At 35.8% G+C, this 19,300-nt stretch overlaps 1 protein-coding gene across 1 annotated transcript in view; it reads left to right on the top strand.

Annotated features, from left to right (window-relative positions):
- LOC146545017 (uncharacterized) overlaps window positions 1-19,300 on the top strand; it is a 201,091-nt gene that overhangs the window by 67,884 nt on the left and 113,907 nt on the right. The window contains 2 exon segments of the mRNA XM_085218439.1: window positions 6,442-6,490; window positions 6,493-6,516. Of these exon segments, the coding sequence (XP_085074565.1) occupies window positions 6,442-6,490; window positions 6,493-6,516 (73 nt within the window).

The raw sequence follows: 19,300 nt of genomic DNA, 5'->3' as shown, positions 1-19,300 counted from the left end.
TCTGTGGCAAACTTTATCTGTGAAAGTCCATGATCGGTTAGTACACTGTGTTGTACTTAATAGTAAATAGTGGAGAACAACTGCAATTTAGATGCTGTAATACTTGTATCTGTCAAACTCCGTAAATCAGAATGATTCCCCAAGAAAATATTACACTAAAAGTGAAATGAGATAAAATACACAACCAACTGAGAAAATATAGAAAAAGAGTTGTTAAATCTCCAGCCATTACAAATTCTCAGGAATGTATGGAGCAACAAAATAACATTTAAACAGCACTTCCACCCAGTAACTCCAAGTGAAGAATAACTCAGACTAAAGACATTTAGAAGTAGTTTTATTTCTTTTAATAGGATGGCAATCACAGTCACAGAATCACAGAACCAGAGAAGTTGGAAGAGATCTCTGGCGATCATCTAGTCCAAACCCCTGCTAACAGAGGAGGTTCCCTAGAGGAGGTTGCAGAGGAAAGTGTCCAGGTAAATATCTCTAAAGGAGATTCCACAACATCTCTGGGCAGCCTGTTCCAGAATTCTTCTGAGAAGAATTCTGGAACAGGCTTCAGAGTAAAGAAGTTTTTCCTTGTGTTTGTATGGAACTTTCTGTGTTCCTGTTTGTGCCCACTGGCCCTTATTCTGTTGCTGGGCACTGTTGAAAAGAGTCTGGCCCCATCCATTTGAGTTGTGCCCTTTAGATTTTTATAAGCTTGATAAGATCATCTCTCAGTTTTCTCCAGGCTGAAGAGTCCCAGGTCTTAGCCTTTAAAACACACAGAGGCTGAGTGTGGGCATCCTGCTGCATGAAAAAAGTAGTTAATTTCATATATTCAAGCGGACCAAAGATTTGATGTTTTCAGTAGCTCTTGGTTAAATCAGATGAAAAAATTCATTGTATTAGGGAAATTTGAACAGTATTCCATTCCATATAAATATAAAACAAATACTTTTCTAAGCAAAGAAACAGTGATGAAACTCAAAGTATGGGCAGTAAGAAACGGATGAGGTTTAACAAAAGCAAGTGTAGGGTCTTACACCTAGGGAGGAATAATTGCATGCACCAATACAGGCTGGGGGATGAGCTGCTGGAGAGGAGCTCTGCAGAGAGGGACCTGGGCGTCCTGGTGGACAACAGGTTGGCCATGAGCCAGCAGTGTGCCCTCGTGGCCAAAAAGGCCAATGGCATTCTGGGGTGCATTAAGAAGAGCGTGGCCAGCAGGTCGAGGGAGGTGATCCTCCCCCTCTACTCTGCCCTGGTAAGGCCTCATCTGGAGTACTGTGTCCAGTTCTGGGCTCCCCAGTACAAAAAAGACAGGGATCTCTTGGAAAGAGTCCAGCGGAGGGCCACAAAGATGGTGAAGGGCCTGGAGCATCTCCCCTATGAAGAAAGGCTAAGTGAACTGGGTCTGTTTAGCCTTGAGAAAAGACGACTGAGAGGGGACCTGATCCAGGTTTATAAATATCTGAGGTGTGGCGGCCATAGCGGTGAGGCCAGTCTCTTTTCAGTGGTACGTGGAGACAGGACGAGGGGAAACGGACATAAGCTGCAGCATAGGAAGTTTCGCACGAATGTGCGTAAGAACTTCTTCACGGTGAGGGTGACGGAGCACTGGAACAGGCTGCCCAGGGAGGTTGTGGAGTCTCCTTCTCTGGAGATATTCAAGTCTCGCCTGGACGCCTACCTGTGCGACGTGGTGTAGGGAACCTGCTTTGGCAGGGGGGTTGGTCTCGATGATCTCTAGAGGTCCCTTCCAACCCCTACAATTCTGTGATTCTGTGATTCTGTATTTGGGAGATATTTAAAAGTGGATTTAAATGTTGCAGATAGAGATCTAATTAGTCCTTCGTCTGAAGTCCAGATGGATCTGGCACCTGTGGCAGAAAAATTTGGAAAGGTGGTTCTGACAATATTAAAAAATAATTTACTTTGCTAAGTAAATGGAAAATTAGACCAGAAAGAAACTCAGAGAATAGGCAGTGCCCTCATACTGATGATATAATAGAGGATCTGCAGCTCTGCAAAAATGACTTTGTGCAGGAGAGAATAGAAGGCCAAAAGAAGTCAAATGTAAAAGTCCAGAAAAAGCCTGTCATTTACAGAAAAAAAAATGCACAAAATGAACTCCGTCAATTTTCAACTGCACTGAGTATTTTCAAGTTCTCTCAGGACATCTCTATGTAAGGGCTGCTACCTCAGAGAATAGCCATCACATGAGCAGTAGTGGGCATAACACTCAAAGATGACTAAACTGTCAGCTTGAAAGAAATAGAACCTCAAGTAATTTACATCTGGGCAAAGAAATAAAGAGAGTCTGTAAAATTAGTACCATGGGAAAAAATGAAACAGTAGAAAATTAAGGAGTTAAGCTGTACGCTTTTTCACTGAAATTGTGTATATTGTTCACGAGACAGAAAATATAACCTATGATAGTATCAGTGAAGAAACTATTTCATGGGTGGTGTAACTACATTAATGGACCAGGGAAGAGCCAATGATGTCATATATCTGGACTTCAATAAGGTCATGGTCCCACATAACATCCTTCTCTCCAGATTGGAAATGTATGGATCTGGCTGTTCAGTAGATGAGGAACTGGTTGTGAGAACATACTCAGAGAGTGGTGATCAATGGGTCGGTGACTGGATGGAGATCAGTGATGAGTGGTGTCCTTCAGGGGTCAGCTGTGGGGCAAGTGCTCTTTAACATCTTCATCAGTGACACTGACAGAGGGATTGAGTGCACCCTCAGTTTGCGGATGACATCATGGTGTGTGGTGCAGTTGACACACCCGAGGGATGAGATGTCATCCAGAGAGATGATCTAGACAGGCTCAAGCAGTGAGCCCATGTGAACCCCATGAGGTTCAGCAAAGCCAAGTGCAATGTCTTGCACCTGGGTCGTGTCAAATCCTGCTATCAGTACAAGCTGGGGGATTTAAGAATGGAGCACAGCCCTGGTCAGCAGGGAGAGGGAGGTAATTTCTAAATTCTTGGATAGTATATGAGCTTACGTAAAGCAGCATTTTCCCCAAACTTCAGTAAAATGAAGCTGAATGATTTTGATCACCCTTTTAATAAAACACAGAATACAAGCATTGAAATATTAAAGAAAGCCACTGCTTCATCGCAGAGGTTTTGCAAGTTCTACTTGTAACTGCTGAGGCAAAGATTCAGAGCACAGGGGTGTGGGTGTGCACAGTGTCGCAGTGTTGTGAGTGCAGTGACAACTGTACATACCCATTGTTTTGCGTCATTAGTACTCTGCTGAACCTTAAAAAAAAGAGAAAAAAGTAAAAGAAAAAAATGCCCATAGAGAAATTTAGTCTCCAGAGTCCAGTCTTTTTATTACCTTTTTTTTTTTTTTTTTAACTTTATACGGCACCTAATTTAGGCTACAGACAAAAAGAAAATGTATCTTGAATATGCATCACAAGTTCCAAAAATGAAAAGAAATTGGATTTGGATAGCACTTACTCAATAGACAGATATGATACATGGTAAGAAGGTGCACTGTCTGCCCTGTGATAGATTAAACTACTTTGTAGGAAAATTACTGTGAGCCAGTCACCACCACCACCGTGGCTAAATCTTTAATAAAATTCTCTTCCATATTCAAGAGCGAGGTATGAAGTACACAATAAGCAGAGTGGAGTAGAGTGCCATTTATCAAACCACAGCTAGGTCTGTAATCTCCTGCTTTATCCTTTTTTAGTACTTTATTTGTCTTTATTGTTGCAAGGAAGCACATTTACCCAGGGCAGTGGGCTTTCGGTCCTGATAAACCTTTTGTTTTAAATTCTACCTATGTGGTTTTATTTATTTATTTATTTTCCTTTTTTTTTTTCTTTTTTTTTTTTAATATATATTTTTTACTTCTTATTTTTGAATCAGATAGCCATGCTGTCACTCTATGGGAGTAATTATTTGGTTTTATTTTGGCGGTGCCTTGCTTGTTATATGTTTTTTCACCCTTCCCTGCCTGATCTGACCCTACCTCTCCAGTCTTTACAAAAAAGGAAGCCGTAGCGTCTAAGACATTTTAACAAGAATACCCTGGCCTGTGGAGAAGACAGTCTGGGAGTATTGCATAATGCTTTATTGAGACTATTTGGCAAGATGGCAATGTTAAACCATGTTGCAGTTGGCCCCTGGGTGGCACTACATGGCTGGAACTGGGATCAACAAAAGCATTTTCAGATAAAGGAAGAAAACATAATTAAAAGAGTTTTCTTTCTTTTAAAGTTGAAGATAAATCCTTAAGCTAAATGTGTTGATATTTGCTGAATTAAATATGTATATGCAATGCTGTTAAACTGGATTCCTCTTATTAATTCTGACTGCAAAACACTCTGTATATCTTGACTACCTGATAATATCTGGATCACTTTGGGCAACATGCTGATATTAAGTACAGATGCAGTGGAAGGGTCCTATGGGTAGAAGTATGTGACTGGAACTGCTTTGTGCTGCCTGAATATGCATACTACCAGTCTGTGCTGCAGCCCTGGGGGTGATTTTTTTAGTACTATTATAACCCTTTTTATTGTTTGAATAGCAGTTTTATGACAAAACATTTATATTCAGCCTGCCTTTGTACTTGACTGAAAGAGAGCAATCACCGAGAATGATAAGGCAACAATGGTAATGATAACTGCATTTATGGAGGCTTACAGAATTTAAACGGGCATGCAAAAATAGACTTACAATAGTGCTCTACTTGACTCTGAGCTAGTTTGGGTATATTTCTTGTGCCAGGCCCAAGTTTGCTTCCTCATGGAGGTATTTCCATTACTCGTGTGTTTGTTTTTTTTTTCCCCTTATGACATTTCTTCTGTATGTATCTTACATGTGTGTATATCAGGTTTATCTTAGCTGAGAACGTTGCCATAGTTAGCTGGAGGAACATAACCATTTTTCAAAATCCATATCTCTGAAAGTGTTGCTCAACTTTACCCCAAACTCTGAGAACTTCATATTTATGTGATCTTGAAGCAGAATCAGCATTGTACGTCTTTCAAGGTCCTATCTTTCATGAAAAAATAGGCAATTCATTCTGCTTTGAGAAGAAGTGAGAGGTAATGCTGGACATTGAAAGGTGATTCAGCAGTTTAAGAGTGACCAGTTCAATCAATTCTACTTTTGTCTTCTGTTTTGTGTTCTGTTGTCTGGTGTTTTCTCCACTTCAAGGCTTACATACGCATACTCACACTGTATTTATGCATTTCCTTAAATTTGTTGTTTATGTAAAAAGGCAAGAAAACAATGAGAAGTTTTTTATGGGGGGAGGCAAATGGTTCATGATTCTCTTAACTTTGTGTGAGGAGAAGAGAATTATGCTGTTATACTGAACCCTGTTTAGATTATAATGGAAGGAGATGTCCACTACAGTTTGTTCTAAAAGTATTCTAGGACTATAGCCTTCAGGGTTTACAGTTTACAGTGACAGCTAAGTACGCTACGTGATGTTAGAGGCTTTCTCACAAAGGAAGAAAATGTACTCATGGAATCAGAATGGCAGATTAAGCCTATATTTTTATATGTACTGTTTCAATATTTTAAAATAACTTTTTCAGTTATTTTTAAAAAGCTAGCTCTTTTCCATAAAAGTATGTCTGGACTGTCTGTTTATATAAGCCAAGGAGATGTGTCTATTTTTATAAAAATGAATGACCATTTTTAAATTATGAGGCGTACTTTAAGATTTTATTGATCTTGAGAGCTGATAATCTCAACACACCTCAATTTCTTTCATACTGTGGCTTTCCCATTATATACTTTCAACTCTTTCTTCATCTATATTTTAATCTGTGCTTATTATTTTTGGAAGTTGTCAGGACACAAAAGGCGGGCAGCAAAAATTTGACAAAATCAAGTGACTAGAAAAGGAAGAGAAAAATAATCTTAATTGTTGAAAACAAAATTTGCACTTCATTTTATTCACGTATGTTATTTTGCTAATTCAAAAGCTTTTTTACTATGCTGCATATGATCATTATGTGTCATCCAGTTTATTTGTTCCTGCTATTTAGGTTTGAAATATGTTTAAGTTCATAACTCAAATTCTTTTTTTTTCCTGTAAGTGAAATATAAGTAATGCAAACATTAACTTGCGTTGCCTGACTTCTTATACTGTCTTACTGGATTGCTGGATTCAAAGATATGTCATTTTCTACTAAATGTCTTTCTAATTCTTTTGTGCAAATGATACCTTTTCCCCAGGCCCAGCTACTTAGTGGATATTATTGAACAAGTGTCTTTTATAGGCTCTAAAAAAGTGCAGCATTATGTGAAAGAATTTTTTTTAAATGTGCACAGACTATTTAGAAATATGCTTAGTGAATATTAAGCAAACACCTGAAGTTCCTGTGCTTCTGCCTAGAACCAGCACTTCATTACCTATTACGTGCTGTGACTTTGAATTTTTTATTAGGTACTGGTCTCTCAGCCTGTAAGGCTTGTGCATGATGTATATGAGAACGATTTCCAGCAGAGAGAAGCTTATCACAGATCCACCTAAAAGGTAAGGCTATTTTTTTAATTTTTAGATCATATGCAGAACAGCTGCCTGAAGAAGACTTGTACACAGAACAATAAAGACATTTGGTTTAGGTTTTTGATTATACACATCTTGCCATCTTACCCATACAGTAAAGCATAACGGGCTTCAAATAAACATAGAATACATAAATGAAAAGAACAACAATACCAGAATACTTACTCCCTAACTTTTTGCTACACTACATTGTTCTGTTAAATATATTTCAGTTTTGCTTAGTTTCCCCAAATCTGTGCTATGCTTGTCTATGATTTAGCAAAGTTGAACAGTAAATCTGTCAAAGTATGTAAAAGAATAATTCCTGTTAGCATGCCTCGTATTTACTAAAGAGAAAAAAATGAGTATGAACTAAAAAAAAAAAAAAAAAGAATATCTCGAGAAAATGATGAAGAATTAGTGAAGAAAACTAATAATGAGGGAAGAAGGAAAAAACATAGCAGTGAAGTTAGAAGTGGTAAATAAATGTAAAAAGGTAAGTAAAGATTATTGTTTCAATGAAAATGGCTTACACAGGCTGTTGATGGCAAGGGACCTTATAACTTGAATCATGAGTAATAACTCTTAAGAATTTTAGTTTGTGTAATACAGATCAGATAATTCAGGTGATAACTGTACAAGAATACCTGGAGTACAAATAGAATGGTAGATGATGAGGAGAGGTGGTTAAGATAATGAAATTAGATAAAATAATATGATGGTTAAGAAAACTTGAAAGGCAAGAGCAACAGTGATTTTTTTTGATCATTGAGTCTCTTGTATTAGTATCATAAGCATGGCAAGCTCCATCTGAAAACTTTTTTTTTTTTTTTAATAGAAACATCTTTCTGGGCTTTCTGTTAGAAGCTCTTTTTGCATTTTCATCCTGATTTTGTTCACTGCCAATTTATAAATACTTTTCTGCCAAAATTTACCTTTTGGCAGCCTGATGTTTAACATTTCAAAGAAACTTGTTGAAATATCTTTCTTAGTCATTCCTTGTTCATCTTTCAGTTTCACTGTGAGGCTGCACATTTTCAAATTTAACTATCTTTTTAGTGTGTATGAAGTACTTTGATGAAATCCAGAGATTTTTTGTCAAGCATATCAGTTATCATACTGAAATTAAGTAATCAGTTTGGTCTGGCATGATCTTCCCACACTTAGTTTATGTTGCATTTTAAAGCTCATTTTCTCTTTCATACAAAAAACACAGCTGCTAGTGATAATGAAATTGTTGCTTTTCCAAAGGGGAAGCCTTGTCAGCCACGGTTTCTTAACAGTATATTTAGGTAACAGCATTTATAAGAAGAGTTCTTTGAAAGAAGTCTATTTTTTATATGGGGGGCCTTGATCCATTCCACAATCAGACTGAGCATGTAGATCATGTCAAATCTTTCTTTCATTAAAATAATTTACTAGCCTAAACATGAGTTTGCTGAATTTATATCTTCTGCTTCCATGAGATGATAGGAAAAACTGCTTGAGCGAAGGACAAGCATCGTGTAGGCCACGATGATGGGATCACAGGGAGCACTAAAGCGATCCTTGCAGGGAACAGAGTAGAAAAATTATTTGTGGGTGCAGTGGTTTTGTTGCCACAAAACCAAAAATCAGACCTGACAAAGTTGCTCAATCCTGAAATTGTGTAATGGAAGTAAATGACACAAAACCTAAAAAAACAAATTGAGAATGAAGATGGCTATAATTTCTTATCTCAGTTTTTACCTAACTTACCTAATTTCTTAGGCATCTGTATAGAGACTTGATGACAAATAGTTTATTTGATTAATTAGTTTTCAAAGTAAAAATTTCTTATTTAACTTCTCATAGGCATGCTGCATGGGTGTCCAGTTTTGTAGCACTAGGGTATTTAATAATGAGAATATTAACCAGTTTCAGTTATTTTCTTTGAAAGCACAGTGATGTTTCAGAGGACAGGAAAAACAGACAAAAGTCAGTTATTAGTAAGTTGAAAGATTTGGGTTGGATACTTTCAAATGGTCTAACGTGGAAATTAAAAGGCATGATTTCTATAGAGGTGGTAAACTGATTTTTCAAGTTATTTTTTTAATCAGTTGGAATAAAAAAAGGAGAAATAATGAAATGGAACAGGTATTTTTTTAAATTTAAAATTATTACTGATGGCTCTTTATGGCTAAGTAATTTTCTTCATTTTCTGTGAAAATTAGGAACTTTTTGAAGCGAGACAATATTAACATCTTGGGCTACACAGTTAAAATTTACTCTCAAGATAAGTAGAGCTGGTGGTAGAAATTGATTTACAATTCTCCATAAAAATGATCTTTCAATAGAAATAATTCATGCCTTTAAATTAGAAGTGGCATTAGTATAGGTCAGTAGTAGGAGATCCCTAATTTAATTTTAAAAAGAAAGTCTTGACATCATTAAAATTCACAGAAGTGAACTTTTTTGGAAGTGTTGCTTTAAAAAGAAACAAAAATGAAACCACTTCTGGTGATAATTTAATTTGTACTAAATATTGCAAAATCAAAAGAAAAGCATTTGGAATATTCCAAAATTACTGTATGGAGGTATCTGAGTTTTTCACTTTATTGAATAAAAAAAATGTAGATTTTTCCAATTATTTTGTTAGGACCATATTTTGAAATCTAAAATTATTCTGTCCTGTACCTTCCCATAAAATGTTTGCTAGTGATGTTTGGTTGATATATACTATCAGCTGATCTTTATAAATATTACCTTAGCCACCGTATTTAGTAGTAGAGTTTACATCAAACTTTAATTAAACAGAAAGAGCTGAAGATATTTCCATTTTTGTTTGTTTTTCTGTTTGGCAGCGGTACATAGCTTGTAGCCAAGTAGCAGATTTTTATTTTGTGAGTGAATCTGAATATGAAAATTCTAGTTGTACAATTCTGATAATTGCCTTTCTGATGAAATAATATTATTTTCAATGTATTATGCTCTGGTTCTTTCTTCTTTTTTTTTTTTTCATTATTGAATCGAGGGCGCAATTAGATATCAATATAATGTTTTCATTGATAAGAATTGAGGTTTTAGTATTATATTTTAATAACAGTTGTGTCTTCTCCTAAAATCTCTTCCTTTGTTCCACATAACTTTAACGTATTGGGCATGTCTCCTTTCATCACAGCAGGGGACGCTGCATTTGTGGGATAAACTAGTTCAATATTAGCAATGTGAAATCTGTTTGAACTTGTTTGCCTATGTCTGCCAGTTGATAGTGCCTTTTGAGGAGGTGTTGGGGAATCATGTCAGTAATAGGTGTTTTTTTCTTATGAGTTAACTCATATCCAATAAATGTGCAGTTCCCATTACAATTAAGTCCTATTCTTATTGGCTATGAATATAGGATATTTGATAATGGCATATTGACAAATAAATCTAGAATTAACAGCTGGCATTAAAGAATGAAAGACAAACACATTCACAATTGGATACTTTAAACAAAATTTTGCAGGGGTGCTGTGTTGAAAATTCTCAGATTTGTTTTGAATATTTTTTCATGAGTGTTCATTCTATGTAGTTTTCACAGAGTTGGAGCTGTTTAAATCTTAGATCATTCAAGTCCCCTTTTTGTATACTGAGAGTTTAAAATGTGGAGAACTTGGGTGTGAATCTGTGAGCCAGGTGCTAAAGCTCCCTGTGCAACATGCAGAAAGGGATCTTCCATGCTTCGGTGAGCATATGTCAGAGAACAGCTTAGTCTGAGTACTTCAGCTGGGTATAAGTATTGAGCCCCTCAGTCCTGATTTATCTGGTGTGGTTCTGGCCACGTGTGGAAGCAGAATGCTGGGTAACTTGGAGATATTAGTGATAAAATTTTATGTGTTTATGTAAGTCATTTTATGTCTTCGATTTACATACAAGTATTCAATCAAACTCCCACTTAAGGTGCCTCACAGTTCATAAATCTCATTCTTTTTATTTTATCTAAATATGTTTACTGGTATAAATTTTTAACTTACATTACTTTTTTTTATTTAAGATAAGAGCATCTTGACTACTTTACGTATAGATGGTCCACTGTGCCTGTGGGAGGTGACAGAGATGGGAGGGATCTCTACTTGGTTATTTAAGTAGAAAAGTATCTTTCCCTACTTGATTTGTAATCCCATCTAAATAAGTCTGCACTGCATTTTGCTTCCACTACAAACTCCTCTTGGTTTCATGGCATTTTTAAGATTCATCTTATTCTGAACTGTTTACAAAAAAAAACATTGGATACTCTTGTTTTTTTTTGCAGGGAAAACAGGAGTGACTGTGCAGGGAGACTGTACAGAATCTACACTATTCTGAGCTAAAGATGAGCAAAGAAATAATTTACCTAGGCTGTATATATTTATAAATGTATAACAAACCAGACAGCAAGTTTTTCTGATACTATAGGGCTCAGATTTTAAGTGTATTTATTGTTGACTTTTGACAAGCAGTGTATCTACATCCTTCTGTGATGGAGAGATGCTGCTCAATAATACAAAATACTAATTTCTGTGTCTTTCATATTCATGCCTGGGAAGACATGTACTTTACAGAATAGAAGTATTCCTGAATTCTTAGAATTTCAGGAAAATAAACAACTTCTAAAAGATGACATGGGAAAAAAGCAGTGCAGTAGTGACTTACCTTTTTTTCAGAAGCTTAGAAATGAAGTTCCATTTCTTTAAATGGTCATTTTAAAAAACATATGTAACTACCTATAATATCTCATACAAATGATTTTAAAATGAACTAAATTGTAAAACATAAAGGAATTTCTTTGTAGGATTTAAAAGATGACGAGAATATTTCCTATTTGGGTTATATGAAGGGATGTCTACCGTATTGAGTCTGAGACAGCATCCATGTTGTTATTAATTTTATTACAAATTTACTTACAGATTTTTATTGTGAAGCATGTGGCTTTATCACATTAATAAAATATATTAGTTTGGAATTCTAAGAAAACTGATATGAGCTGCTCTTATAGTTTGAATACATTGGCATCACAGGACACTGAAGTGCGCTGTGCCTGAGCATCCCAAAACCTAGTTTGGATATTTTTCTTTGAAGCACAAGCTTCATAACATGGGAAAAATCTTCAAGGGATCAATTATTACTCCCGATTCACAGTATGTTAAAGCTGTCTTTATTACTTGTCATTGAGACGATAATTTGATTTGACAAGCAGATTGGATATTATTAAAATTAAAGGATTTTGGTTGCCTTCCTGCACGTGTGAGGCATTGTTACTAAGACCTACTTTGTGAAGAGAACCAAGAAGACCATAGCACTGGTTTGGTCTGCAAGGAAATTGGAAAGTTGCCCAGTTTTATAATTGGGTGGTGAATTAATTATCTGTAGTTGTCCATGATTTTTCACTTTATTAAATCTGATACAGAGCACCTTTTTCTGGGAAAACAGGAGTTAGCCATTTCAGGGGAGGACTTTATTGAGGTATTGGTGTTACTGCTCTTCTCATTTTCTAGAATAAGCCTTGCACTACCAGCTGGACTTCTTTTTACTAGGTATTGTATGTTCCTGTAGCCAACAGTAGTCTCATACAATTCTGAAAACAGAGTGAGAGGAAAAGATTGCAGGTTGAGGAGAGTAGAAAAGTCAAATTGTGTGTGATAACAAAGTGCTTTTGGGTAAAGTTTATAAGCTTTTTAACAAGTAAATAAAGCAGAAGAAAATGTTATTTGGAGTGAAAATTTTGCTGGGAAAAGATGACTTTGTTATTGTTTCTACTTTCTAAAAAATATGGACAAGTAGAAATCTATTCATGAGCATGTATGAGAATGGATAATGAGAATTATCCAGTTTGGCAATACTTAAACATATTATGTTACTTCTCTTTCATTTCAGTTGTGATTGGTGATATTGGTACAGATGTATAAGGTCTTTTTGTAGGATGGGTTGCCACTTACACATAAATGCTATGAGTTTAGGCAGCATTAATGTGGTGTTTTTTTTCTGGTCTTTTGGTGAATGATCTTTAATTTCTGTGAAAGTAAATTGAAGAGAGGCAATAACAGCTTATGTTCTGGGCATTTGACAGTAGTTCAATTTGAACATACATATTTTCAGCTATTTCAGAGTGAAAGTTGAGAGAACAGTTCATCCTTGAAAGTCCTTCCATAAACATCCACTGCTAGTTTGTAAAACTAATTATCTGTCTTAAATTGCTCCTTTGAAAGAAATATATGTAGTAGTAAGAAGTTCACATAGCTAGGATTTTGTAATTTGCTTTTTCCTGTTAAACTTTAAAACTAAAATTAAAATTGTGCTCTAATGATAACATTTAACATATTTTTTCTTGTTTGTTTTGTTTTGTTTTATTTTTTTAAAGGCAAGCAAATGTTAGTGAAGCTACAGGTAAACCTACCAATTAATTAATTCTACATGTAATTAAGTTAAATGTAAATTGCCATATGCTCAATGTGTTTCATAACCCTGAAGATTGTAATTACCGTATCTGGCTTATAATGGTCTTATTTTCAAAACAAGTAGGATATTCCCCCCATCCTTGTCTTTTCCTTGGCTGTGGTTTTTACACAACTACAGAATGCAAGACAAGTACAAAACATACCATTTAAGTTTACAAATGCATATTTAAAAATTTTTAAGATCCTGTCTTTGAAGATGAGAATAAACAAATTTAATCCATCGCAAAGAGTCTTCAAAATTAAAGGCGAGGTGATTCTAAAAAAAAGAAGTTTCCTCACCTTTTTTTACACTCAAATGAAAGTTTTCAAATGGAAGAAGGAAAATTAATAACCTGACTCTGAAACTTCACTTTTTGGAAGATGTCATTTCTCTCTTATTCCATCACACTATCCTGCAATGTCCGAAGGGCAAGTATATGAAAATGTGACTGTGCTTGAAAAAATAGAATTTAAAAAGGGGAAAATGAAAGGAAATGTTTTAGAATCTAGCCAGTCATAAAAGGTGACTCATCAGTTTTTGCAGCTGGAAACACTTTCATCTTTGTCTTTGAAATGCCCTTAGTCATTTCATGATTTTACCTAGTCTTATCATGGTTATAAAATACTGAATACTGAAATATTGTAAAGATTTTAATGTCCAGGTGTAAACTACATAAACATATATAGTATATGTGTATTAATATATTAAGATTATTTTGAATATCAATATTTTGAACAGTGTGAATAGTAAGTTTTCTTTTACATTTGAATTTATTGCTTTACTTACAATAGGTTCCCTTCAGTAGGTTGCACAGGAAAGCATCACAGAATCACAGAATGGCCAGGGCTGGAAGGGACCTCAAAGATCATGAATCTCCAACCCCCCTGCCACATGCAGGGCCACCAACCTCCACATTTAATACTAGACCAGGCTGCCCAAGGCCCCATCCAATCTGGCCTTGAACACCTCTAGGGAGGGGGCATCCACAACTTGTCTGGGCAGCCTGTTCCAGCACCTCACCACTCTCTCTGTAAAGAACTTCCCCCTGACATCCAACCTAAATCTTCCTTCCTTCAATTTAAGACTGTTTCCCCTTGTCCTGCTGTTATCTACCCTTTCAAAGAGTTGATTCCCCTCCTGTTTGTAGGCTCCCTTTACATACTGAAAGGTTGCAGTGAGGTCACCCCACAGCCTTCTTTTCTCCAGGCTGAACAAGCCCAGCTCCCTCAGCCTCTCTTCGGAGGGGAGGTGCTCCAGCCCCCTGTCAACCCGGTGGCTCTCCTCTGGACCCTCTCCAACAGCTCTCTGTCTTTCTTGTACTGGGGGCTTCAGACCTGGACAAAATACTCCAGATGGGGTCTCACAAGAGCAAAGTAGAGGGGGACAATCATCTCACTGTCCCTGCTGGCCATCCCTCTTCTGATGGAGCCCAGGGTGCCATTTGCTTTCTGAGCTTCAAGAGCACACTGCTGACTCATGTTAAGTTTTTCATTCATCAGGACCCCCACGTTCTTCTCTGCAGGGCTGCTCACAAGGTCTGCTCCTTCCAGTCTGTATAAATGCCTGGGATTCCTCCGGCCCAAATGTAAAACCTTGCACTTTGCTGTGTTGAACCTCATTAGGTTGACCCGGGCCCACGTTTCAAGTCTGTTGAGGTCCCTTCCTTCCTCATCCAGTCAAATGTCTGCAGAGAAGGAGATTCCACAACCTCTCTGGGCAGCCTGTTCCAGTATTCTGTCAACTTCAGAGTAAAGAAGTTTTTCCTTGTGTTTGTATGGAAGTTCCTGTGTTTCAGTTTGTGCCCACTGGCCCTTATTCTGTTGCTGGGCACTGTTGAAAAGAGCCTGGCCCCATCCATTTGAGTCATGCCCTTTTAGATATTTATAAGCATTGATAAGATCACCTCTCAGCCTTCTCTTCTCCAGAGTGAACAGTCCCAGATATTTTAGTATAGATTGATTCTAACTAAAATATTTTTAATAGTAGTTTATTTTTAAAATCTACTTAAAAGTACTCTTTGTAATACACTCTACAGGCATTTTAAAAGCAGATATCTGATCCATGTTTAAGCTTCACACACATCTTTAATTCTTGAGTTTTATCTTTACCCTTCCTGTCTCTTTCAACCTACTGTTTCCCCACTTGTTAGACAAGAACTTCTAACAATGCTGACAGTAATAATAACAATAAAATAATAATAAACACACAAAAAATCTGAATATCAACAAGAAGATTCACAGAGAAATGCAATCAAAACTGATGTTGCAAATCAGGCCCAGAATCAGGCCATGAAAAATTCAAAAACTTTCAGCTATTTGCAATTACAGTGGTAATTGCTATTTTTAAAATGTTTTCCTTCTTCCAAAGAAACTCCATGTAGTTAGCTGAAATTCTAGGCATTTTAAATCACAGAAAAATCTTCTTGCAGCTGATGAAGACTAAACATTATAGGCAATCAAAGCAACATATTATCTACATATTTTATCTGATTAAAAAAAAAGTAGCTCTTGGAACTATTTTTAAAAATCATTTTACTACATGGTAGTAGCTAATTACAATATACTTTCTCACAGACAAAAACATTAGTGATATCTATGTGTAAGGTAGGGGATTTTTAAATTCCTTTTAATGAAATGGCATCTTAGCTTATTTGCTATGGTATTTTAGTCTGTTTAATGATTCCTTTTTTATTTGTGAATCAGTGTTTCTAGTCAGGTTTTGATTAATGTATGTAAAAAAACCATATATAATACATAAAATTAAGGTTCTTTTAAAAACATTGTAATTTAAAGATTGATATGTGAACATTACATAATATTGGTCTGTTAAATCAAAATGGCTGAGTGTTAAATATAGAGTGTAGGAAAATAACTGTGGAGAAGTAATGTAAAAGTAATTTTGGTTCAGAGCAATTAGTACAATGGACAACTAACTTCTGACGTGTGTTAGACTCTTTCTTGTAGTAAATTAGATCTGGAATATGAGAACAAACTTTTATTTTTATTCTCTGATAGTAATCATAAATCATGATCTTTCCTCTTTTGCTCAGAGTTTTTGATAAATAAGCTGTAAGGGAGAATTCTCTGTCTCATTTATTGAAAAATTCCATTTAGAATTTTTCTACTAAATCTGTTAAAATTCAATAATATACTGTGATTTTCAATGAAGTAAAAATTCATAGACGTTCTAGTACTTGTTTACTTTTAATAAAATTCCATTTTTTATTATTTGAATGTCTGAAAAACAAATACTAAGATTTTGTTTAAATTTAGAATCTTCTATGAAGGTAAGGTTGTATAATGTAATAATAGTCTTCATGACAAATATCTGAAAAACTTAAGTATTATGTTTAAAAAAGTATTTGTTTAAAAAAATCCTCTAAGAAAAAAAACCCGGTAAATAATAACAGTTATTTTATACGCAGTGCATCTGCATGAAGCAAGTGCAAAGATTGGCAGTGATAACCCAGCACTGATGCAACTGCAGTAGGATCAATGGAGTTGGCAGAGCTTTAGGTGGAATTTTTTTGAAGTTAGAGGCAAATTTTAGCAGAGGGCTCTGACTCAGGGACCTCTATTACAAAAGAGTCAGAATGAGCCACTGTATTAAAACACTTTGAAATTGCATAAGAATATTTTTTTACTGGCTTTGCGAGAACATAGGAGCTGGAAAGTGTATGGAAGTTTAGGAGAAGGGAAAGTCTTTAAAGATCAAAATAACTTTAGATAACAATATGAACTGAATATTTTGATTAATCTGTTAAATATCTCATTTGGTACTCTCTGATTCATAACATTGAGCCCAAAGACTTCATAAATATTTAGTAAGCATGTAAAACAATTTGAGGCAAAAACAAACAAAAAAAACCCTCAAAACCTCAAAATGAGAGCGAAAAAGCTTCGCAGGCTAAAACCTCTTAGAGTTGTTTAATCTGCAGAATTAAAATAATTAACTCTTTTGAGGAAGAGAAATAGTTTATTATTGATACAGTATTTGGGAAAATTTGAAAATTAGAGTAAATCTGCCAACTTAGAACATATAATTTTAATCAGGGCATGAGTGTGGAGGATTTTGTACAAATCAGCTACACTTGTGAGTCATTATGCAGGGTCACTTGATAATGCATCTATTTTTATAAGGTGTAGAATACCGGAAAGTTAAAGAGGAAGAAATCTGTTGTGGTATTTTGAGTTTTAAGCATATGTTTTCTGAATTCATATTCAGCTTACTTTGTTCTTAATTAAAATGCGTGCTAAAAGAAAGTAAATATATATTTAGAACACATTTGTAATACAGCTACATATTTAAGAACAGGCCTGTCGTGCATCGTTTTATGTATTGGAAATGACACCATTTGAACAGGGTTCTTTGTTTTATAATAACTATAAACTTGAACTTCATTATGAAAGAGGTACTATTGAGAGTTTTTCCCCTTACAAGATGTCACTAAGTCTGCTATGACATGATAATGTAGGAATGAACAAGCAGTCATGATTTCACATAAAAAAAAGCCTGAAAGTAAATCTGTGTTACTGCAACCATACTCAGGAAAAGCACCAGTCATTTTATTCAGTAGCATTCCTGAGCCAACTGATAGATGAATCAGTTTTGACAGTAACTCTCTTTTTGACCTGTGTGGCAGAGACAATGTCACAGCAGTAGGAGAGGTTTTGTGATAATTGGAAAGTGAAGGGGACTTGGTGGTGCAGTTGGTTAGTGCATTAGCCTTTCCCCTCTGGAGACCTGGGTTTATATTCTGCCTTAAGGTCAGTAGTGAAAATTCATGCTTTGGTGTCCTACTTCTGTTTGTATATTTGACAAAAGACTAACATCTGGAAAAAAAAGGTGTTGTCTTTCTTTCCCATAACACGCTATACTGGCAAGAATCGTAGGGCTGATGTATATTTGCAGAGAGCTTAAACAGCTTTTACTCCTGCGATAGGTGTCTATCAAGTTTACTTTCCCCACAAAGGCATTCACTCAAGGTGTTACTAAAAGGGAGAAAAGGAAAAAATCAGATTATATTCAGGAAAATAATGCAGATAATGAAGGAAACTCATCCATACTGCAAAAGCTATACCGATAAATTACCCGTTTTACCTTGGAGTTAACTCCTGCTAATCTCTCTCAGGCTGAAGTTATATTTCTCTTAAGATGTTTTACTTGAACGTCCCTCTGCCAAAGATTTTCAAGTGCCAGGGAGCTGCTATTTCATATGCACTGGAGTGGAGCAGTGATGACATCCAATGATTAAGTAGTTCAAAAAATACACGTTCCCTAAAGGCATTCTGAAAACCACTTTCCAGATATTGTTTGTCTTTACAGGTGGTGGTAAGCTGAATATAGGTTTGTTATCAGCAATGTTCTATCTTATGTTTGCAGTGCTTACTGTTATTGCCTTGTAAGAAGCGTGGTGCAATTAATTGCGAAATGCACAGAGCCCAGTTTTTTTCTTATTGACTCTTTCAATGTTTCACTTCCTTTAAAATTTGCAGTGTCCATGTTACTTAGGGATTTGCAAGAATGTATGAACAACTCAGCTTTCAAATCCTCACCAAAATTTTAGCTCTGTTTACAACAGTGAGAGCTTTCTCTCTTTAAACATGCATTAAATACTCAAGGTATGTCCAACCTGAGAATCTTAGTGCAGTCTGTTCAAGGATAAAAAAAAAAGCATCAGAGAAGACCTACAATTTTATAGCCTTGTTCTAGGCTACAGGCATTTTGCAATCATGGCTCCATCTCTGGAGCAGATGACAAGAATTATCAGCTAACCAGATCTCTATCCCTTTTTGACAAGGATTTCCCTCTAGGTTGAGGGAAACATGAAGTAGAGATTGAAACCTAATTTCTTTTTTTCCCTTCAATAGTAACAAAAATAATAGAGTAGGGTAAGCAGAGAAGGAACAAAGGATTAAAGAATAAAAAAAGGACAGTGGAAGCTTGAACAGAAAGCAGCAGACAAGAACAGAGCTGTCATTTGACTGATAAATCATTCTCTTAGTCAGCTGTGCCAACCAAAGAAGGCCTAAGTAAGCAGCTAGAGATGAATAAGCCTTAACTGATTTTTCTTTGTTTCCATCTCTCCATCACATGCCTAGTTAAAATTTACACTTCTAATTGCACTATTTTCTAATAGAATGATAGGAACCCTTGTCTGGCACTTTGCTTGAAGAGAAGTCCTAGAACTGTGAAAAGCTTTAAGCAGCTTCTATTCTACATAGAGTTTAGATCTCCTTTTAAATGTGCTAGACTTCTTTGAGTTTTTAGATTTCTTCAGTGAGTTCACTTAAGGGAACAAGTTAAGATAGTTTTTCTGAAGGTACACATGCAGCTTGTCAGATCAGTAAAGTCACCC

The sequence above is a fragment of the Meleagris gallopavo genome, chromosome 2 (genome assembly GCF_905368555.1).
Source record: "Meleagris gallopavo chromosome 2, MGAL_WU_HG_1.1, whole genome shotgun sequence".
Classification (NCBI taxonomy): Eukaryota; Metazoa; Chordata; class Aves; order Galliformes; family Phasianidae; genus Meleagris; species Meleagris gallopavo.
Note: the sequence above shows the minus strand (reverse complement) of the source record. Positions and strands in the feature narration are given on the sequence as shown.